Raw genomic sequence first — 24,562 nt, forward strand, 5'->3', positions numbered from 1 at the left:
GGTGTTGATGCCTCCACTTTAGTCTTCAGAAAGTGAAAAGTATGCTCTTTTGTGTTGAGCTCAGCCAACTGACCTGGCCTCCTTCACTTACATGGAGGTGTCCTTGGATTTAATGTCAGTCAAACAGCTGCCAAATACCAAAACTGTCACCACCAGTAACTGTATTAAGACTTAATAAGACATTTGTTAATTTTACAATTCTTAATTTATCACCTGTCTGCAGATGTCTACTTGTATTGAGCCCCCCCCCCCAACTATCTAAAAAAAAAAAAGCATTTTGCATTGAGATTTCATTGCATATTTTCAGCCTCGTTCACAGTCAGCAAAAAAGGCTTTCTTAAAAGAGGATTGTGGAAACTGCACGGTCAGCCCAGCAACGTGCTGCTTCTCCCAGCAGTCGACATTTCTGAAGGCTGCCACAGTTTTAAAGTCAGAACTTTGCAACAAGGAACTGCCGCACCCACAATCCCCCACCGGGTAAGGGAGTTGCTACTAGGAAATTACACACACGCTACGTGACTCTGAAAATAAATCTTATAATACATATAGGCTGTTCTTTTTGCTCTTTGATGAACCCACTACACATGTGCAGGAGTAGTATTCTAGATAAGACACCTGGCATTCTCTGTGCTGACAGTGCTTCTCCGACTGGACTACTAAACCATGTGATTAGTTATTTATTTATGTTGCCCTTTATTGGTTGATGTACTTTTTATAAATTATATTTTTATTATGGTGCACCAGCATGTGGAAGTTGCAGTCTGGAGGTAAAGTTTTTAAAGAGCATTACCAAAGTCACGGGTAAAAAAAAAAAAAAAGAGTCACAAAGTGTTTTACTGATTATATCAGAATAAACACAAACAAGGACACAAAGGTAGAATAAACAATGGACGGTGTCTTTTAAAGTTATCTACAAACGCAGCCGCTGTGAAAGGTGCTGTGCCTTTTTGGCTCCAATTTTTTTCCACCCACAAAATTGTGATTTAAAAAAAAAATGATTGTATTCCATCCATCCATTTTTCTTGTCATTTATCCTCACTGGGGTCGCTGGGGTATGCTGGAGCCTATCCCAGTTGACTTTTGGGCGAAAGGCAGAGTAGCCCCTTGACTGGTCGCCAGCCAATCGCAGGGCATGTTTGTCTTTATACTTATTCTGCTTTGTCCATTTTTCTGACCTATAGTTAGAATGTTGTATTCCCTTGTTAAATGATGCCAAAGTTTCAGATAAGGAGGTTTGCGCATTTGGAAGTGATCCTTGAAAGAAGTTTGGGATGGCTCAAAATGCTTGGTTTCACAGGGCATGCAAAACTGTTCCTTTGTGACGTCACAAAGGAGCGGGCTTCCTTATGGGCGGGGCTATAGGCACATGATATGCTCTCTGCCCTCCCCCAAGCTTACGAAACAACCTCAGGCAAAAGTTGTTGTATTTGCTGATTCCCAGCAAGAGAAAAATAGTTTCATCTGTCAACCGCATTTCACACGGGACTGTTTTTGTGATATATCCGCCAAAATGTTGCTGAAGTCAGAACAAGGGCATTAATGTCGGACACGCTGTGTGTCCATGCGGTGCCCTCACATCCGGCTCCTGAGCTCCACGGCACCAACAGTGCCTCTGACAAAATGTGTCCGACAATGAGTGCTCCTCGTTTGGCAGGCGGTGATGCCTATATTACCACTCTGAGTTCATACAGGGTAAGCTGCCAGTAGCTCCTAAATACTTTTCAATTACTTCTCCAAAGACTTTATTCAGGAAGCACTTTGGACGTGTGACCAATCACAGCGGATTGTGTGTGCCCCATAGGCGGGCCGTGGGTGGAATACATTAAAACACAAATCCAAGGAAGCACAAATCCAAGGAAATACAGCTGGAATGGGTGCAGGTTCAGGAAGATCTAGCAAGTTTTCTGTGTGGGTTATTGTGTGTAGCTGCTCTATAGGAGTCCACAACTCAATACAAAAGCTCTATTATTACTAAGGGTTTATTCACGCAATGCTGCCACAAATAGACTGATATTTTTCACCTTGTTGTTTCTAAACGCTGATGCTGTGTGTGAATGCATAAAGATAAGCTTTGATGACGTTCCGTCTGTGTTGAGTTCGAGCGGTGCATAACCTCAAGTTAATTCATGCTAGCACACTGCCTGGCACCTAAACATCAAACAACGATGTGATAATCTTCTCTCCGGAATCCAAAGTCCAGTCTTGTGCCAATGGTGAGTCTGGAGACATTTTTTTTTGCTCTTCATTTGATGTTACTGCTTTGATTTTGTTCAATGCAGTCAGAAAATGATGATGTATATCGTCCAATGACACTCTTATGTATGCATTGAAATACAGTTAAATGGTCATCAGAATCATCAAATGGAAGATTTACACACTTATAAAGCCTTCATTTGGCATCCCTGTCACAATCACAAGTCAAGGCGGATGCAGTCTCTGCATTTCTATCTGGGAACAGACAGGCAATTTCATTGCAATCTGACATTATTACATGGAAATGAATTTGATAGAAGTACGCCTGAATGCTGGGTGCGACATGAAGGTCGCTTTTTCACTTCAACAACAAAGCACCGAAAATGCAAATGAAAGTGCTACAGGGTGCACTTGTACATTTGGGAACGCATTTCACTGTGATTTGTTTAATCGAGAGTCTGATTGGGTTTCATTCAGTTGTTGTTGGTGGCGGCAGCGGCAGTGCTGTTTGTTCTCCAAGCTCGGATTTATTTTTGAGATTGCACTTTGGCAGAAAGTCTAGCATGTTGAGTAAAAGCCCTGTTATTCTCAAGGAAGTGGTTTTCTATGCGCACGTAACGCAGTTGCATTTTGTCACATGTTCCATTCAACTTATTTCTTTGCCTCAGCAATGACACCCTGGTTTCTTTGGTGAACTTTATGATGATGATTGGAATACAAGTATCAATGTGGGCATCCGCATCTACCCCCCTGTGATAGAAAGTTGGCCACCACCGAGCATATTGTTATTTATAGGTTCTCACATGGTTTGTCTGGTATCAGGCCAGGTATCCTTCGGTCTCGGGCTGATACTGACACTTGGGGGCATGTTTTTTACATGTATTATTACATGTATTATATCTAAACAGTGTAAACACAATAATTGCAAAAATATTTCAACAATAATATTTTATCAACAGTCTTATCTTATCAATGTCTGACAATTAAAGTTCCATTAATCAAGTGTGGGTTTTTTGGTGACTGGAGAAGCACTAGGCACTAAGCACTCTGTTCTCTGATTGGTTTCACGGTCACGATACCAGAGCAGCGCGCTCTGAGTGGACTGCTACGGGGGCTGATACTTATAGGTATAAGTATTATAGGTTCTGTCACATGGTTCGATAACAGACAAACCATGTGATGATCTTATTATCACATACTATTTAATCATGAGCTTATTATCACGTACTATTTAATCAAAAGACCATATTGTTTCCAGAAAATGTTCAGTTTATTACATGTATTATATCTAAACAGTGTAAACACAATAATTGCAAAAATATTTCAACAATAATATTTTATCAACAGTCTTATCTTATCAATGTCTGACAATTAAAGTTCCATTAATCAAGTTTGGGTTTTTTGGTGACTGGAGAAGCACTAGGCACTAAGCACTCGTGAGCTGTTCTCTGATTGGTTGTTTCACGGGCACGATACCAGAGCAGCGCGCTCTGAGTGGACAGCTACAGGGGCTGATACTGGACATGGTTAAACTCTATATTTTATCAGTATCACTGCCCTGGGCTTTGACACAGTATCATTTCGGCCTTTTCCCGTATCATTCATGGGCGCTTTCTAGGGTACAGGGCCAATTAATACTGTAGTATGTGATAATTATAGGTTATCACATGGTTTGTCTGGTATCAGGCCAGGTATCATGCCCCCAAGTGTCAGTATCAGCCCGAGACCGAAGGTCTTCCTCTAGGCCTCCTACCTGGCAGCGTCCTTCTACCAATATATTCACTATCTCTCCTCTGGACATGTCCCAACCATCTCAGTCTGGTAAAGGACTTTATCTCCAAGGCCTCTAACATGTAATGTCCCTCTGATGTACTCCTTCCTGATCCTCTCCATCCTGGTCACTCCCAATGAGAACCTCAGCATCCTCATCTCTGCTACCTTCAGTTCTGCTTCCTGTCTTTTCCTCAGTTTTCAATCTTTCCTGTCATTTTAGCTGACACTCTTCTATGACACATCACACTTGACACTTTTTCTTCAACCGTTCCATCCTGCCTGCACACGCTTCTTCACCTCCTTTTCACAATCTCCATCGTTCTGAACTGTTGACCCCAAGTACTTAAAATTCTCCACCTTCTGTATAATATGACCATTTTCATCAACCACTTTTCCTTCCAGATCAAAGTCATGCATTATCATTCTTCACTTCAATGTGTTTTTTAAGTACTTTGTGTGCAGTTTATTATTTCATTCACACCATTTCGTTCAACTTCATTATTACTTCTACATCTACATTACAACTACATTATTACTTCATTACTCTGAAACTGCCTGCTTCCGTGTCCTCTTTCCCTGCATTCACTCGGTCAGTAGCTTTGACAGTTAAGCTTCTCTAGCTAGCAATTGCCGACAGTAACTGGCAAAATGGTTTTTCTTTTTATCGTTTCAGTCTGTCGGTCCGCACAGGAAGTGACGTCTTGAGCTCTATAAATACCAAAATAGAGTTTATTACTGTTGGACCTCATAACAAGAGGAAGTGCCTTGCAGCTTCCCCAGATGTTAGTGGAAATTTTCTCGTCAAATCATTTAAAGTCATAACCATATGCTCAGCCATTTTCCATCCCTGAACTTAATTTATAACTGCAGGGCATCATTAACACCGTGTCCAGATGGCAGTTGAGACATTATAATTTCATAAATCAACAACCTGACTTTTTGGTGTAAATTTGAAGGTGTTTTACGAGAGCAACGTGGCCTTTTTTGTCCACAGTAGGTAGAGCTTTCAGTGAAGAGGCGGCGTTAATGTCCCTTTGAAACCAGCAGCAATCTCTACAAAGGCTTTTCACCACAGTTAGTTAGAGAGCGGGATAGGAGAGCATGTATCTTTTGAAGAACCTTGCCTGAGCACATCTTTTATTTTCCTTTCAAACGTGGGAGTGGAAGTCAACTTGTTTCAGTGTGGTTTCGATAACACACGAGCATCAACCTCTTTCAAAATGATCTGTTCCCTTCTTTAGACTAATGTATTAGTGATGAACAGGGGCCACTAAATAATAGAAATAACAATAATGATAATTAAGCAAAACAAATAACATTGCATTGAAATAGAATTGATTGAGCAAAGCTTCAGTTATGTTCAAATTTGGACCAAAAAAATGGGGGTTTGGTTCCCCAACACTGCATTCTATTCTACACTGTTCCAACCCCCTGCTCTAAACAAGTTATTTAAAAACCCTCCTATGAAATCTTGCAAAGAAGCAGCTGTGCCATCCATCAAGTGAGGTGTAAAGTTTTCCATCTTGAGCTTAGGCAAGCTATCGTAGCAAGTTATAAGCTCTGGAATTTACTGAGCATTAAAATATTCCATCAAAAGGAACAACTCCGTTTAACAGTGTATGACTTTCAATCATATCAAAGTTGAGTGAGTGTTCCATGCAAAGTAGGAGTAATTGTCTCTAAATGTTGCTGGTACTGTATGTACAGTGGAACCTCTGAAGAACTTTTTTTTTCCAGAACTCTCAAAGTTGCAGTTTAAACTGTGCATGTTTCAACAGCAAAATCGATAAGTGTATAACCTTTATAACCTTTAGCCTGGTCGTCAGGCTAACATTAAAGGTTAGCAGGCTAGAAAAGCGTTTCTACACAACAACGCACAGTTCAACTGTTGTAATTCCAGTAATGGCCCATTATCTCTCTGACAGTGGTACATTTGTGCTATCCATCCATCCGTTTTCTATGCCCCTTATCCTCATTAGGGTCACGGGTTTGCTGGAGCCTATTCCAGCGGACTTCGGGCGAGAGCCAATGGCAGGTGCACATAGTATAGACAAACAACCATTCACACTCACATTCATACCTATGGACAATTTGGAGTCGTCAATTAACCTAGCATGTTTTCGGAATGTGGGAGGAAACCGGAGTACCCGGAGAAAACCCACACATGCATGGGGAGAACATGCAAACTCCAGTGGAGAATCAAACCCAGGTCTTCTCGACCTCTTGACTGAGATGGCCTATGTTGCTAATCACTCGGTGACTGTGGGTGTGCTGTACATTTTACTTGTATTTTCACATATTTATTTATTATTATAACGACTAATCGTTAATGAAACGTCATAAAAGTACTTCTTTAACTGTTGATGCAGGTAAGTTTGATTCTGGAACTGATTTCGATTATGTCCTCTGAGGAAAACTGCTTGAAAATCCAAACCACATGGAGATGGACCATCTTTGTGGAACAGATTGTGTTCAACCTTGGAGGTTCCAGTGTAGTGTATACAATAAAGACAAAGCAGCGTCGGCCTATATGAATCTAATTTACACAGTTCCAGCAATGCAAGATTTTAATGTAACTTTTGTTTTTGTCTGCCTTTGGTGATTTCTGCTCTAATGACACACGTGGGTGGAACTTCATTTGGTCATGCGACAGCACAGGATCTCCTGAGGAACCCTGTCTGTTTTCCAGACATCTTCCCTCAGAGAAGACTTCTGTTACCGGGCAACCTGACAGTGACAGAATCTGGTCATCTGTTCCCGCCCCCACCCACCATGCCTTTACATTTCTCATATACCACTGCGCGTCATATCCACCTAAATGTCAAGCACACATCAATAATCAAGGCGGTGGAGGAAAGACGGCTTTACTGTGTGGGTTGTTGCGCGCTTAAGATTGGAAAACATTTTTATACATAATTTGACACCCAATATTTTGCTGTGTGTTGTGATCCAACTGTGCAATTTTTCCCCCACTTCCACACTTTAATGAATCCTTAATTAAGCGGCTTTTCTAAATCTTGTTTACAGTTGGTGCTTTTTAATGGAGATTAACTGACAGAACATTAAGTCTATATTTTAAACCGTGACTGCCATTTTAAAATGCTGCTCACAAAATTGCTCAGCTTGTTAAGTCTGCGGAGACGTGAAGACATAATAGCGTATGCAGCCAATGTAATCCTGTTTTCATTCAAGCCACTTGTGTATGTTCTCATGCAAGCAAATGTCCACATTGTTATACGTCTGCAGAGATACAAGCCCGGAAGGTGTGATGACATCCTCAAATGGAAGCCTCCCAATCTCAATTCGGTGGACTTTCGCCTCAAGATCACAAAAGTCGGAGGAGAAGGGTATGTACTTGGAGCAGTACTTTATACACAGCATGTGTTTTGCTGCTTTCCCATTAACACTAGAATTCAGCATTCATCTTTACTTTTGTATCTATCCTCTCGTTCCCATTGCCTTCGGGAGCATTTCCTCTTACAGCAGAGTTCCTTCCTGTCACCATAGCCACCCCACCCCCCCCCCACATTTGCTTTAAAGCTGCAAAGAGCACTGCCCTTCCCATTTTCCCTCATTTTGTGGTCATCATCATCTGCAGCATGAATTATTCAGATTCACCGGTGCTTATCTTTGCCCCCCCCCCCCCCCCCCCCCTTTTAAAAAAGGCAGTTCTGTGCTGTAAAAAGCAATCATTTCCTTGCAGGTAATTAGAGGCTTTGGATGTTTCTTATATGCATTAATAAACGGGTTGTAAACTGGAAGTAGCAGGAGTAATTTCACTGAAATGGAATAACGTGACAATGGCTTACAGTTGTTGGAGGAGGGGGGGCATGAATTCAAATGGTCGTACAGCTCCCTTACAATAGCATGCCCCCCAGTCCCTTTAAAAGCCAATCGGAATTGGATGCGGAGTTCCATGCTAAAATTGGATAAGCAACAGTAAAATTCAGCATACCCCCTGCACCCTCTCTGTCTGCTGCTCCTGCCAAGTAGTGTAGTGTAGCCACATCACCGAGAACAAATTGTTATAGTAATTGCAATCACAACAGTGCCCGTCAAATGGCACACATTATACCAAAAAGTTGATGGCTTTTTCATTTTCAAGCACCCCCAAAAATAGACTGACTCAGTCTCACTGACTCACTTCTTTGCTTTTGGTACATGCATAAATGAACATTCAAACCCAGTATTTTGGATGCAACAATCATTATTAATCACGAAACTCCATTTAAAAGGAAAATGGTAATGCAGCCTCCCAGGTGTTAAGATTAATATACAGTGGTGCCTTGGTTAACACCATTAATCCGTTCCAGAAGGTTCGACTCAAACCAAAACGGACTGTAACCAAAGCAAATTTTCCCATGGAAAATAATGTAAATCCAATTAATCCGTACTTGACACCCAAAAATTACATTCAAAAAAGACAAATTTTAATAAAAAAAAATACATTGTATCGACAATAATTATAGTTTTACGTGCAAAATAATCCATTCATTTTCTATACTGCTTATCCTCACGAGGGTCGCCGCGTGATGGAGCCTATCCCAGCTGTCTTTGGGCGAGAGTCGGGGTACACCCTGGACTGGTGGCCAGCCAATCACAGGGGCACATATAGACAAACAACCATTCAAACTCACATTCATACCTATTTGGAGCGGCCAATTAATCTAGCATGTTTTTGGAATGTGGGAGGAAAACGGAGTCCCCACAACAGAGAGGCCTGAAGGTGGAATCGAACTCGGGTCTCCTAGCTGTGAGGCCTGTGCCCTAACCACCCGTTCGCTGTGCAGCCTCAACTCAATACAAAGTGACAAAAAAATGAGCATAATGGAGCCCCTTTAATATTAATTTATCCCTTTGAGTTGTCATTTATATTTGTTTAGAATAGAACATGCATGTTTTTGCAAACTCCACACAGAGATACTCGGGGAATCAAACCCGGGGTCTCCTCGCCTACTACTACTCTCTTACCGTGCAGCCTGCACAAAATAATAACATAATTACAAACAACAAATGAATGGACAACTGAACATTCCCGTTTACCTTGAAGACCGACATGGTTGTACTGTTTTTTGGAACATTGGTCGCTGTATTGTATGCTTGGCACGTTGTGTGAGGACTGTGCGAGTGCACTCAAACAGACCCATCAGAACAGGGCTTGGTGGTCACGCAGCTTTCTCCTCTGAGAGCCAGGTGACCTCACTCACTGTCCCAGCACTGGGCCTGCCATTATTCGTCACCAGCAGATTGGGAGGATCACAGTCGCTCGCTCTTTCCTGCATGGAAAGTCTGTCTTCTAGTCGCTCTTGTGTGGGAGAACACAGAGCATTATTGTTATTGAGAGTGTTGTGACATTTCCCAAAAAAAAAGGAATTCATTTACAGAGACGCCCTCATCAGACCTTGTTTCATCTTAGTGTGCAGGCTCTCCGTCCGAGAGAAAAAGAGATGGACACACACACACACACACACACACACACACACACACACACACACAAAATCACACACACAGGGAGGTAACAGCAGTTTATTTATTGTAGCCCACACGATCAATCCTTGAGCACGTCTTTGGCTCTCAGGTTTTATCACCGTTTCCGAACACGAGCACAAAGGCAAGCTGTCATTGGGGGGGGGATTTTCACTGTTCTTCTCTCAGCACAGTAGAATTGTATGGATCGCTTCAATGAGAGATAAATTTATCCAGCAGCCTTCTCTCTGAGGAGGCTGTCACCAAATGATTACGTCATCATTCAATAGGTGTCTGGTTTTGTCAAATTCCCAGAAATGGACCCAGCCGCTGTTTAACTGGCTCTCTACGGGCTTTCTCGATGCTGCGTTCTTGATTGAGTAGGGACTCGAGTGTCATTACAGCATCCTCAGTCCGTGTTTGTATAATGGATCCACCCACCACTCCCTTGCTGCCTGATCCCGCATAACCTCATCAGCTTTCTCAACAGTGATTTTTCAATTCTTGGTGTTTTCGTTCTCATAATTTCCTAAATCTTAAATTTAAGAGGCAACAGAGAAGGCTAAACTTCCTCTTTTTTCTATTTTTTTGCACATTTATCTATCATCTTTGGGATTGATTAATAATACTGTTTCAAAATGTTGAATGTAAATACAGTGTTTTCAAGGTTCTACTAGTTTTTCTACACGCTAATTTTCCACAAAAGATTTTACCTCTGTCGTCGTTTTTGTACGATATTCCATGTAAAGAAAGCTAGTCAGTTTTCCCAAATAAGCGTCCTTGTTGAATAAGATTAAGATATGCCTTTATTCGTCCCTCAATGGGGAAATTTGTATAATATAATATAATAGAATATTGAGCGTGACTGCTAAATAACCTGCCATGGGGTCAAATAAAGTTGGAGTGCCAGCACTTTGGTAAAGACGGTGAGAAACACTATTGAATTTGGTGGTCAGAGAGTGTCATCATTAAGTTTAATCCATTTGTCATTTAGAATGATTTTACATTGTTTTCCGTATGTAAAACTTTCAATAAGGGTGTCCTGATATGGTATTGATATCAGGTCGATATCCTATAAACGATAACCTAGTGCAGGGGACACCACCCACCATTCAAATAGAAAAAATACCATTGGAAATCTGAGCTGCACAGTGGACAGGCCACACAGCTAGGAGACCCGGGTTCGATTCCCCACTTGGAAATGTGGAGTTTGGGTGTGGGCTTCCTCCCACATTCCAAAAACATGCTAGGTTAATTGGCGACTCCAAATTGTCTCCAATTGTCATATGAATGTGAGTGTGAATGGTTGTTTGTCTATATGTGCCCTGTGATTGGCTGGGTGTACCCCGCCTCTCGCCCGAAGACAGCTGGGATAGGCTCCAGCACCCCCGTGACCCTCGTGAGCATAAGCGGTAGGAAATGGATGGATGGCATTAGAAATCCCACAGTTTATTTTGTTTATTGCGAGTGGCGACTTGTCCCACTTTGTTTGATGGTCCTTGAACGCACTTTCTCCAACACTGCACAGATAAGAATACTACAGTACACTGTATTTGATCTTTTTTTCTTGCACATCATGTTTGTTGCCATATGCTGGTACTCTATAGGAAAGCACAAAGGTAAAGTTTGAAGATGTTATTGATTACTGATGTGCATATTTGTTCGGTACAAAACCTCTAGTTCAAGAAGTTCCTGTCTTTAGTTTTACACAATACTGCACACAGTAAATTACATCCAACACAGGTGCACCTGAAATTTGCGGGTCTGTGGATCTAGAAAGATTGGGGACCACTCATTTAGTGGACCGCCAAGCCATAAATATGGAAAACTGCTGCTGCCACCTTGAGATACGGGCTGCACATTTTTTCATAGAATGCATGCTTTTCTTCATTTTTCAAGGTGCATTCTTCTCCCTCCCTCAATGGATTTCTTGTTCATTTAACATTTTGGTCAGCTGAAGACCACACTGGCATTTAGCGCATCCCAACAACTTTATTTAGTAGTAGATTGTGTTGTGCACAGTTGAACATCATTTATTAGACTCTTAACTGTGGTAAATCACAGACGAGACGTTCAAGAACTTCTCTAATTGTCTCTATCTGTGCTTGTTTTTCTTGTAACACATTTGTCAGAAGTAGAACAATGACGAGAAAGGGCATGTGTCCATGACTGCAGAAGGGCTATTTGGCTCTTTTAATGTCCTATGGTTGCTTCCTTCCTGCTCGTGGTTGCTGTTATTACGCAGAAGGGGGGCTGAGGGGGTGGACTGCTCAATTTCCGAATGAGTTGCACTGTATTTTGAGCTCTCGGTTAGATAAAATACCCCCCTTTTGTTTCCGCTCCACGGATGGTTAACTAAAATAAAAGAGGCGCCGACTCTCGAATGTTCAATCCTAATAGAAGTTGAGCCACATGACTGTGGGGAAGGGCGTTATGTGAGGGAGGCACACTGTGCGATTAAGACATCTGTTGGGCTTCGTCTTGGGGATGAGACAAAAATACTGCACCGACACTTTGATACATGAACACACATCACTGCACGTAGACGTCACGGAGGTGACAATGAACTGCGGCGACAGCTCACAGCAACCTCCTAGACCAAAAACCCACAATGTCAATTCTACATTCTGTACATTTGCCTGCAATTCATCACAGCGTTGGACTCCGATTGTGGACATAATGTGGTTTTCTCTGCACCGCAAGCTGTGCACGCAGACAGAAGGGCTCACGGGGGTGCAATCTCACATTCCTGCCGTTCTGTTACTAGCTGCAAAATGGAAGCAGTTTGAGCTCTCCAGTTGGATGCATCGTAGAGAGAGTGTTAACCACCGTGCTTTTTTGTCTTTGCAGGCTGCTGCCAGAGACCGTCGGCTTGCTCTACGTCGGCAACTACAAAAGGCCCTTTGCGAAGATGAAGGTGAGAAAACGTGTTGCTTTTAATGACTTGCTCCTCACGCCAGCAAGCCCCAGCTGGTGTTAAAAGTGTACAACACACAGCTTACATTTTTAATAACTAAAGAGAAAACAATTTATCCGAGTGACGCGGATCATCTTGAGTCACCTGTATTGTTTCACTCCTCACACTTGAAATGACACCTGAACTTGTTTTCTTAGCTACATTTCAATACGCTGCACTTTAATTCTAATGAGATCCCTTTTTATTCAGCACAACCTTCCCAACATGCCAACTCGTCAACCACTAATGAATTCCCCCCAGTTCTATTTCCTTATTAAATGAATCATTTTCTATTTTTAGACGAATACTTGTCATTTAATATCTGTCAGACAGCACAGTAGTTTGCTGTATTTCCCAAAAGACACAAATGACATCAGTGGCACTCTTCTTCTTCAAATACTAATAATTATTAAGAATGGATGTTAAGGTAATAACATCTCAAGCACCAAATTCATATGACGAAATAGGATGTATCTATCTATATGACAATTAATTAAACATATTTTGATCATTTTAAACATTACCGGAAGTGGGCGCATTGATTTTTTTCCAGAGTACGTTGACGCTAACGCGACTTTGATCAACAGTAGCGGCATAGAAAGCGCACGTCTGAGTTTGGTGAGTGCTACCACCACCGCCGATGTCTACGTTTGGACAAACAAGAACCTTATTTTCCTGAGCCTGGATATGCGGAGGATGAGATACTGGTTGCAGAAGCTGAGCCTGAGAGAGTGAAACTTCGTAGCAGATGAGGGGCGGGGCATGTATAAGCAGTCAGTCGTTACAGATTTGTGTCCTGTCGCAGTTTTGGAGCGGGCTCACTAGCTGTTGGTTAGTGCCCTGTGGCGCCATGTCACTACACCAAAAAAATAGTTCTTTGTGTTAACTGCTGCAATAACAATGTCGCTGTAGCTGCAGGTCAGTTATGTAAATAGAACAGTATTTTTTAGGGCTTTATAGTCTTAAATATTACGTGCATTGTTAGCTCTCACATGCTAGCTGATTTTAACGTTTTTCTCTACTTAGAATACACAGAAAAGGTAAAGACGTGTGGTTATGTTTCACATAAGGCTTGTAGCTAATGCAAATGAGCTAATTTAATATGCTATCGTCCCGGCCTCATCTATTACGATAAAGGTCTTACTCTATTCATGCTGTTGTTTTATGGAGAAACTTTCCAACTCTCTTCCTGCTTGTTTGGAAGACAACGAAAACAGATATGCATGCACAAGGCAATAAATTAAATTATCCGGTTCATTTTAATTTATTGTGTGATTAATTAATTTATTAACACCCAATGCCTAGTACTCATGAGACATTTTTTTTTCTTGTCACATTTCAATCTCTTGAGGTTTTATGATATCCATAATTATTGTTGTTATATGTTAGAACATTAGTGGCTTAATAGGTTTACAATAACTGCTGACAATAATATCGCTTTAGTGTCAACAAACGCACTCGCATTGTTCTGTGATGCAGTTAACTAAAAAGGGTTATATATGTTGTGATTATTGACATAATAATAATACATTTTATTTGTATAGCGCTTTTAAAATACTCAAAGACACTTTACAGAAGAATGAAGTTGAATAAAGCAAGTAAACAGAATAGAAGACACACCAAAATACAACATTCATTGGTTAATACACAGTTAAAATATGAGTAAAAAGTTAGACATTAATGGACATGGTTAACTACTACGGTTGTTTTTCTTGTTCCTGCTACTTTTTGGCTTTTAAACAGCACCAAAGAATGAAGCCATAAAGAAAAAGCCAAAAAACGCTCAAACTTCCGTCCATGTCCCTGTGAACTAAATGTGACAATGTTGATATTGTCTCAGGCTGTGAGAACACACAAGATGTAGACTGTGCTTTCTGGAATCATCTGACCTGCAACATCTGACCTTTCACCCCCCAGTAACATAGACCCAGTCTTTTGCTCAGCACTATAACGGGCATCTCACCCCTAATCTGCCCTTGCTTGGTTTGGAGACCACATGAACAAAACCTTCTTCTTTCTCTTTGGGCTTCTCCCTTCAGGGGTCGCCACAGCAAATCAATCTCCTCCATCTAATCCTGTCTTCTGCATCTGTCTCTCTCATGTCCTCCTTCACAACATCCATAAACCTCCTCTTTGGTCTTCCTCTACGCCTCCTACCTGGCAGCATCCTTCTACCAATATATTCACTATCTCTCCTCTGGACATGTCCCAACCATCTCAGTCTGGCCGATAACTGACTTTATTCAGTTATTCCTGATCCTATCCATCCTGGTCACTCCCAATGAGAACATCAGCAACCTCATCTCCTGTCTTTTCCTCAGTGACACTGTCTTTAGACCAAACAACATGGCTGGTCTCACCACAGTTTTGGATACCTTTTCTTTCATTTTAGCTGAAACTCTTCTATCACACATCACGCCTGACACTTTTCTCCACCCGTTCCATCCTGCCTGCACACGCTTCTTCACCTCCTTTTCACATTCTCCATTGTTCTGGACTGTTGACCCCAAGCACTTAAAATTATCCACCTTCTGTATCTCTTCCCCCAGTAACCTCACTCTTCCACTTGGGTCTTCCATTTAAATTTTTCTATTGGCATTCATCACCACAATACAATCTATTTATGTCATGAACGCCCATTTAGTTACCCCAGATGTCTCTGCCCAAACTTGGTCCCAGTCGTGGTTCAGTGGTAGTGTCGTGTCTGATTTCCAAGAATGAGCCTTTGGCAATTTGTGTTTGCTTCCGTCAGGGGAAGAAAAATAACAAAGAAAAAGCTACAACCCCTGGGGTATGTTGTCTGCTTTTATGTTGTTGTTTTGGGATGTAAGTAAATCCAAGCGTAAATATGCAACCCGGTTCAAATAGCAGTCAGCACTGAAATTGAAGCCTGCAATTTGGTATTTCTTCAAATGATACGTCTCAGTTCATAACAGGCTATGTTGTCCACTTGAAACGAACAACATCGAACTCTGTCGCTAACCAAAACAGCAGCACCCACAGAGGTACACAAACTTTGAAGTGAAATACTATAAACTCTACTTCGCTTGCCATAAAGTGTATTGGTATTTAAATTTTCATCAAGCAATCATGATTCATTACTGCAAGACAAACAAATAGCTTAGAATAAAATATGTGTATACAAATAAAGGCACCCCCACAATAAATACCTGATGTCTAATTGACACTTGGCCCTTTTTGTGGTTGCTGGGTTGGCGCTATATTAGAACATTTGCTGTATAACGACCCTGTTACAGCTGATTTACCGCCACCTCTGTCGTACTTTTGACATGCATTGCCTTGCTAATGTGTATGCTAATGAGCCCCTGGATACTTGTGTAAATAATTAGTCTTGCTAATTGTTTTGCCTACTTAGGTTCAACTCCATTTTGCTGATATACATCCTCCAACGTCATAATGAGTTATTTTAAAGTGCCTTTCTCCCAATATGTGACGCATCAGTGCAGCTTATTACTCATAAATAATCAGAGGCTTCGCTGACAGATCTTTATGTCCAAGACGAGTTCCTTTTCTTCGAGAGTCTGAAAGTGCAGCGAGACCAAATGTCGTTCACTGTTTTCTCTAATTGATGGTTCCCTCATTTAGTCTGACTCCATTATTAATCGAGTGAGTAAACATGTAATGGGGATTTTTCATCAGTAATAATCAGTCTGCAGACTGTGTTTATTTATGTGCCATAACATACTTCATATTTTTCAGTAAACAAAATCATTTAGGCTGATACACTTTAGCTGATGGTGCATGTCTCCAGAATTCCTTACTTCAGGGGTCTCAAACTTGTGGCCCGCGGGCTAGTTTGAGGCCCCCACCTTGATACCAAAGTTTAATGTTGAAATGACAGCTTAAAGCTCTGTGAACTCCGGACACAATTGACATGATTTTGCCCCGCCCATACTGTTACCCTACCCTCTTACCCCACCCTGTTTTGCTTTGGATTAGCAATGAAGCTAAAGGCTTATGACGCTGGGTACAAATAAATGCAGGAAACGATTTAGAATAAAACGGAAAATACACGTCAAGATAAAGCATCTCATCAAACATGTTGTTAAAGTTACGACGCTGCTCCCAGATGGAACTGAGTACGATGCTAACTTGCTAATTGGGTCAAATTATTAAGTTTCATTAATGTTCATGTTAAAGGTTAAATAATTGTTAATACTGTACATTTGAATCTGAAAAAAATAATTTCTCTACCAACTGTATGTGGTTTCTTACGTTTTTCTTATTTGCTGTTTTATTTACTTATTTATTACTGATTGATTGATTTATTGTCTTTATTCTTAATTTGTTTATTTATTTTTTTAATCTTATTTTGTGTATAGAAAAATAAAAATTAAGATATTTGAGACAGTGGAATGTTTTATCAGATATTTTGGTGTACAAAGTACTGAAAAAGTGTAGGGTATAGCAGAAGCAAAAGCATTGAAGAGTTTGAAGTTTTTTTTATTGATTTTTTTTTCCAGTTTTTAATAAATGCGTTTTGGTGTTTTTTTGAAAACCTGATGCGGCCCGGCTTCACACAGAACCTAGCTCCGGTGGCCCCCAGGTAAATTGAGTTTGAGACCCCTGCCTTACTTGGTGGTACATTTTATGGCCAAGTATATACTTTTCATTTTTAATTATGTCAATGAGCCACAACATCGTCTTTGTTGTTTTCTGATGAGGCATGCACTTTCGGTTACTCGTAAAAATGCATTCAATATTCGGCACTCTAATCCAATTGTTGCAGCCCAAGAGTCATTTGTTGTTGTTCCACTGGCTTTGTTATGCACAGACAGAACTAAAGGTCATAGTCCATGCAGTGTATTAAACTAGACGTGTCACTTCCAGGGCATGAAAATCCAACACACTCCCATGATTGAAACTTCTCAGGCGTGGTGTAATTAAGAGGTACAATTACCAAAGGACACACAGGCACTTAAATGCTGGGGGGGCGACTAGCACACAGCGCCCACCGCCAGGAAGGAAGCCTCATTCTTTGTGGGCGTCGCCTCCCTCTCCTTAGATGATGAATACAAATGCGAATGGGTGCAGACTGTGTCTGCCTAACATTTTCTCTAACCAATCAGCGAGGAAAACGTATGATAAGTGACGACATATTGCCATCCATTTTAATATAACTATGTATTACGACATTGTAATTACCAATACAACATAAACATATGAAGGAATGAATGCATATCAGTACATATGATAAAATTCTACAAAGTCATGCAGTTTATATTTGACTGACAACAACCCTGCCCATGCCGGCTATTAATTATTCACTGTTAGTCCATGAGCTGTTTTGTCTCGAAAGTGTTAAGTGCGTCAATGGAGCTCAAAGTTACCCATCACCTCATCCCATGTCTCCATTTTAACAGTTACAGATAACAAGAGGGAGAAAATGGGTACTAATAATTTTTACAAAAATTCTGCATGAAAGGGTGTGATGTCTGGCTTTGAGTGCACGGTACCGCAGGTCGATGCAGGGTTCAAACGGGACCGTGTGCTCTTTTCCACACGGTGACACTCCAATGAGTTCATCCGCAGACAGAGTCAGGATGACAGACATGTAAAGAGGGGACATGCAGTGTGACAGGCAGGTGTTATCCTGTGAAGGTGTTAACAGTCATGCTGAAGAGGTGAATGTGCGTGAAGATCAGCTGTCAATGTGCAGCAAGATTACAAAAGAAACCAGCAGATTCTTCTTGTTGGCAAACCAAACAAATCTTTTAAAAGGGACCTATTATGAAAATGTTGATACAATGTTATATTATCTTGTTAAACCATGCCAAAATTTCACATAATGAGGTTTGCATATTTGGGAGTCAGCCCTGAAAGAACTTTGGGATGACTCTGTGTAGGAGCTATTTATTAGTGTGTTCCTAGGTTTCTAATATCTGTTGGTTTATTTTTTGTTGTAGTTGTTTTTTTTGGACTCCGGTTTCCTCCCACATTCCAAAAACATGCTAGGTTAATTGGCCACTCCAAATTGTCCATAGGTATGAATGTGAGTGTGAATGGTTGTTTGTCTATATGTGCCCTGTGATTGGCTGGCCACCAGTCCAGGGTGTACCCCGCCTCTCGCCTGAAGACAGCTGGGATGGGCTCCAGCACCCCCGCGACCCTCGTGAGGAAAAGCGGTAGAAAATGAATGAATGTTTTTTTTGGATTACTTGATAACATTTTCTTGTTGGTTTATTTGTTATCTATCATATTTTGTTGGGGTTAATTAGTAGTTAATTTGTGGGTTTATTTCATTGGATAACACCCTGGGCACCTGCAATATATTTAGGTAGGCAGTGCTCACAGGACCAGCATGCACCGGGGTGGGCTCATGGTTTTTGTACCAGCGCAAGAGAGGCAACAGGAGAAGGCCCTTGTTCCTTTTTTGTTTGTTTGCTTGCTTGGTAATAACAGGAAATAAGAAGAAACGGAACAAGATTGTTTGGACAATGACTCTTTTTTTATCTTTTGCCTTCGTAAAACAAAACCCGTGGTGCATCAGTGGCCTTTTGATTATAGTGTAAGTTACGTTTATTTTTTGAAGGACAAATAGCCACTACACTCTGAATGCTTTGTTTTTTGTAACACCGTCTCCCTGTGACATCACGATGGAGTAGGCGGGCTTGGGGTGGAATAAATTAAAACAAGATGGACAAAGCTTTCTGTACAGGTGTATCGTGTGAAACTGTCCACAACTCAATACAAAGGGACGAAAAATTAGCATAATAGGTCCCCCCTTGATTTTACCCATCATTCACAATCCTTATGAGAAACATGATCACATTTGTTTTCCCTTTTCTGTGCATTATAACACGGGAAAACAAGTTAATTTCAGCTAGCTTACAATGCTGTCATTGGGATACACCTATTTCGACTATGAAGCCCTCTAAAAAAAAAAAACTAACAACATTGCATGGTTTGATGTACATGCTGTGATCATGGCTGTGTCTTCCAGCACAAGACATTTGCTCCAGTCCTCAGGTAAAGAAAACGAGCAAAACGACAGCAAACGAGCATCTGAATCTTTGTAGCAAAATCACAAGCTAATTATCCTCTCTTCCATCTGCGAAAAGACTAGCAATTAGCGAAGCTTTGTGTTAGTTTAATGCGCCGAGGAAAAAAATTGATTCGATTTTGCTACAAAGATTCAGATGCTCGTTTGCTGTCGTTTTGCTCGTTTTCTTTACCTGAGGACTGGAGCAAATGTCTTGTGCTGGAAGACACAGCCATGATCACAGCATGTACATCAAACCATGCAATGTTGTTAGTTGTTTTTTTAGAGGGCTTCATAGTCAGAATAGGTGTATCCCAATGACAGCATTGTAAGCTAGCTGAAATTAATCAGTTTTCTCGTGTTAGAATGCACAGAAATGTTTCACATAAGGATTGTGAATGATGTGCAAATTCCAGAAAAGTGCAATTCCACTTTAAAGGAGTGAGGAGTGTTTATAGTCTCCAAATCTGAATATATATACAGAAGTTTTTGTGATCGGCACTAGTGCAACAGTAGATGGGAAATCATTTGCCTGCTAAGCTCCCCGATAACTGGTGGCACACGTGCGCCGCCATAATGAGACAGATTTGAATGGCTTAAGCACCGAGTGTTGAGGAAAAGGTGGCAGCCAAAATGTCGCCCTACACCAGCAGGAAGAGACTCAGACTGAAGCCGACTGCGCCTGTACTGCCCTTCTCTTGTCTGTCAGCATGCTGTGCAGAGCTTTAGGGACATTTAAACACAGAGCATGTTTGAAAATCGAAGACGGTCCTTAAGATAACACCAGACCCATTTTTGCAACAATGTAAGACAAAAAGAGTTTGAAAGATTCATTGGCCACAAATTGCGCCATTCAGTTGTTGAATTAATGAACAGTGTGGAACCTTGGTTTCTGTCAGTTATATTATTTATCACATGTTTTCAAAAATGTTGATGTCCTATTATTAGTCAAAAAAAATATTGACAAACAAGTCATATGTGGAGGCAGCACGGCGGTCGAGTGGTTAGCGCGCAGACCTCACAGCTAGGAGACCAGGGTTCAATTCCACCCGTCACCCTCGGCCATCTCTATGTGGAGTTTGCATGTTCTCCCCGTGCATGCGTGGGTTTTCTCCGGGTACTCCGGTTTCCTCCTACATTCCAAAAACATGCTAGGTTAATTGGTGACTCCAAATTGTCCATAGGTATGAATGTGAGTGTGAATGGTTGTTTGTCTATATGTGCCCTGTGATTGGCTGGCCACCAGTCCAGGGTGTACCCCGCTTCTTGCCCGAAGACAGCTGGGATAGGCTCCAGCACCCCCGCGACCCTCGTGAGGAAAAGCGGTAGAAAATGAATGAATGAATGAAGTCATATGTGGTATTCTGGTCAATAGGTATCAGTAAGGTTGCATTGATGAGACATTATCTCGGATTAGATTGCCTACATGCTACATGTAGTCACAGCAAATACATTAGAGACGAGCTAGTTAGCTCGGTAGCTTGCTATATGCTTTAAGTGGCAGCCGTCTTGTCCCTGCGGTGATCCCTTAGCCTTCACATTAGTTGTGCGCAATGGGGTGTAAACAAAGAATAACAGGAATACAGGTGACTATAGGTGTGTTATTTCATGTCTGGGGAGCTCTAATAATTCATTCATTCATTCATTCATTCATTCATTTTCTACCGCTTTTCCTCACGAGGGTCGCGGGGGGTGCTGGAGCCTATCCCAGCTGTCTTCGGGCGAGAGGCGGGGTACACCCAGGACTGGTCGCCAGCCAATCACAGGGCACATATAGACAAACAACCATTCACACTCACATTCATACCTATGGATAATTTGGAGTCGCCAATTAACCTAGCATGTTTTTGGAATGTGGGAGGAAACCGGAGTACCCGGAGAAAACCCACGCATGCACGGGGAGAACATGCAAACTCCACACAGAATTGTTAAAGCATATTTAGAAAGTCATAAACTGCTCTAACTCAGACGAAACCCGAAACATATGACAACTAGTCAGTTTTTCCCATAAGTAATCCTATTTTTATTGGTTTTAGTTGAGTGGTTTGCTCGGTTCTGAACTTATTGTCGGTATCGCAGAACAAGTCACATGGCATTAATTACCATTAAAGCTGGATAATTAGTACATCCAAAAGGCACTTGATAGAACTTGGCTCTGTGGCTTGCGTGCCATGCTTCCTCTCTCACACTCTTTCATGCATCCTGTGTGATATTTGTGGGTCCCCCCCCCCCCCCTGCTGTGAACCCAGATGCCCCACACTCCAGGAAGGTTGAAGCTCTGAAACTGAAATTGAGAACGCTGCCAAACGCTGTTTCTTTTCTGGCAACGTTGCTCCTTCTCTGACCTTTTTTTGCTGGATGTCACATGTTCACCGTGAACACAGAGGACAATCTTGCTGAGCAGCCTTTGTCTGATGGGGTCGAGGTGTACATGAGCACATTGTTACTGTCATAAATGTCTTCCATTGAATGTCATAACTGAATATAGAGTATTAATGCTAGAAGTAGAGCGAATATGTGTCCTGCCTCAGGCACACAACAACCTTGTATTAAAAGAAAAATGCATCCATATGTTACCTCATAAATGCATGCCAAACCTGTAGGCGGCAGTAGTTTCTAAAATTCTATCCAATCAGAATCATCCTCTGTCATCCAAATCACTTCTGCAAGCATAAAACATGGCGCCAGGCTCGTTGAAAATGTTGATTGGGAATCTTGCTAAAGCAAGTCGGAGTCTGATCCTGCTATGAGGAGGACGCAATATTTGGGCTTGCAAATACAAGCAAGCAAAAAGCGCTTGAATAGCTACAACCGACTCAGTCCATGTCGTTTTCTGATGTAAATACAGGTCGCGTGTATACGTTGTCGCAGGTAGTGACATTGGGAAACGTCCATACCCAAACACATACCGTAAATTCCGGACTATAAGCCGCTACTTTTTTCCCAAACTTTCAACCCTGCGGCCAATTTATGTAATTTTTCTAACGGCCGCCAGGGGTTCTCAAGTAGAAAAGGTAAGATTAAGACCGGTGGAATATATGCGTCGAGGAAGACTGCAACTTCTTGTCTTGTGCATGAATTAAATTAGCGTGAACATACCCTCATCATGGAAAATGCAAAAAAAAAAAAGGCATATGACGCAGCTTTCAAGCTATAAGCAATCGAGCTGTCCGATAAAGAAGGAAACAGAGCTGCTGCACGTGAACTTGGCATAAACGAATCGATGGTGAGATGCTACCGTTTTACTGCCGCGTCACAGGCACCATTTGTGAAGAAAGTTATATTATTATTATTGTTAAGTTATATTATTAAAACTTTGAAAACTCTCTCAGTGTACCGTCTTTGTAAATATGTTTACATGTTTTAATGTGGGCACGTGCGGCTTATATACAGGTGCGGCTTTTGTATGTACAAAATCGTTTTTTCTCTAAAAATGTAGTGGGTGAGGCTTATAATCAGGTGCGCTCTATAGTCCGGAAATTACGGTAATCACATTTTTCTCCAAATCCACACTTTGAAAACCTTCCTTTTTAGTACCAAATATGTATGGGCTTGTATGGATGATATGCCAAACCGTGGAAAAATAACTTTATTTTATGAGATATCCACCTACGTGTGGACAGGGCCTCAGTCTTTGCACTTGGAGGAGGCCATTTTTTGCTCCAGGGCGTCCCTTTAATGATACGAGGTATAGTCAGATTGACTTTTAAGCCTCTCAGAATAGAAATGTCAACAGTTGAGGCTAGTGCTAAAACAGCTGAGCTGTCACCAACTTTGGTCGCCATGGCAAAGAAGTGTCCAAAATATGTTGAGATTTTTGAAATGCAATAAGGTCTGCTTTGAAAGCACTGCTTGGATATCAAGCAGATCTTGTTTCCAAAGCAAACATGCTGATCCTGGTTCGGCGCTGTTACACTGCTTCAAGCACAGCATCATACATACACTAACTCATCTGTTCTTTGTTTGCCGCTTCATCCCGCCGCATTAAGGCGTGCCACAACTGAAAAGTCTTCTTTTGTTTAATTAAGCTTTAAAGATTGTCTGAAAAAAAACTGAGCAATCTCTCCATGATAGCTCTATTTTACCTCATCTTGTTGAGGTACACTTTTTCTAGCGGTGGTTGGTTCTGCTTGGCTGGCCAGGCCAGGCCAGAAGATACCATCTCGCCCTCACCAAATGCATCATAGTAGTCGCTAGGCAACCGACAGGATGATGTTTCCGTGCGTCGGAGTGTTTGACCTTCTTGAAGGTGGGCAGATGCCTTCATAGAGGTGGCCAACTTTGTTGTCATAGTTGAGAATCTGACGATGCATGGAACGCTTTCTTTTACTGATGCATCATCGGAAGGGAAAGATGGTGGATCATGATCATGAAAGATGATTTATAGCTAATAATAACCGGGACATGGTACAATATATCAATATGATATACTGTTTTTTTCTGAGACTCATTCTAGTCCATCCATCCATCAATGCCGCTTATCGTCACAAGGATCACGGGTATGCTGGAGCCTATCCCAGCTGTCTTTGGGCGAGAGGTGGGGTACACCCTGGACTGGTCGCCAGCAAATCGCAGGGCTACTCATTCTAGTATTCAATCAAAAATATATACTGTATTATATACAATATATTGTATAACTCTCCCTTTTACACACCCCCTGCTGGTTCACGCAAGGAATTTTAATAATATTATTATTATTATTATATAATTTATTATAATATTTTAATTGTATTTTTTCAGTTTAATTTTATTGCATTGTATTTTTTAAATTTATGTATAATTGTATACTATTTTTTATAAATATAAAATGTATTTTGTTTAAAAAGCTACTTTAAAAAATAATTTTAAGTATTTGCCAGGAATTTGTAGTAGTCATTAGTATCGCACACAAATATTTTCATTTTAGGGACCTTTCATTCTGCCTGTATTGTTTAGTATTTTTTTTTAAATGTAACAATTATTTTGTTTTTAAAATAAATTATTATTAATTATTATATATTTGAAAATCATTTTAAAATATCACACACAAACATTTAAATTTTATTCAAAATATTTGCCAGTTTAATTTTAAATTTATATTTTTTTATTTTATAATTTATTTAATGTTATATTTCTATAGTTTTTTAATATGAATATTTTTAAAAATCTGTTTTTGAAAGTATTTCAATGTG

The 24,562-nt window shown here is 40.9% G+C and overlaps 1 protein-coding gene across 1 annotated transcript in view; it reads left to right on the forward strand.

Annotated features, from left to right (window-relative positions):
* Positions 1–24,562, forward strand: part of rngtt (RNA guanylyltransferase and 5'-phosphatase) — an 87,760-nt gene that overhangs the window by 59,312 nt on the left and 3,886 nt on the right. The window contains exons 13-14 of the mRNA XM_058056207.1: positions 7,213–7,313; positions 12,283–12,349. Of these exons, the coding sequence (XP_057912190.1) occupies positions 7,213–7,313; positions 12,283–12,349 (168 nt within the window). The remainder of the gene's footprint in view (positions 1–7,212; positions 7,314–12,282; positions 12,350–24,562) is intronic.

This window comes from Doryrhamphus excisus, chromosome 19 (assembly GCF_030265055.1).
Source record: "Doryrhamphus excisus isolate RoL2022-K1 chromosome 19, RoL_Dexc_1.0, whole genome shotgun sequence".
NCBI classification, from domain to species: domain Eukaryota; kingdom Metazoa; phylum Chordata; class Actinopteri; order Syngnathiformes; family Syngnathidae; genus Doryrhamphus; species Doryrhamphus excisus.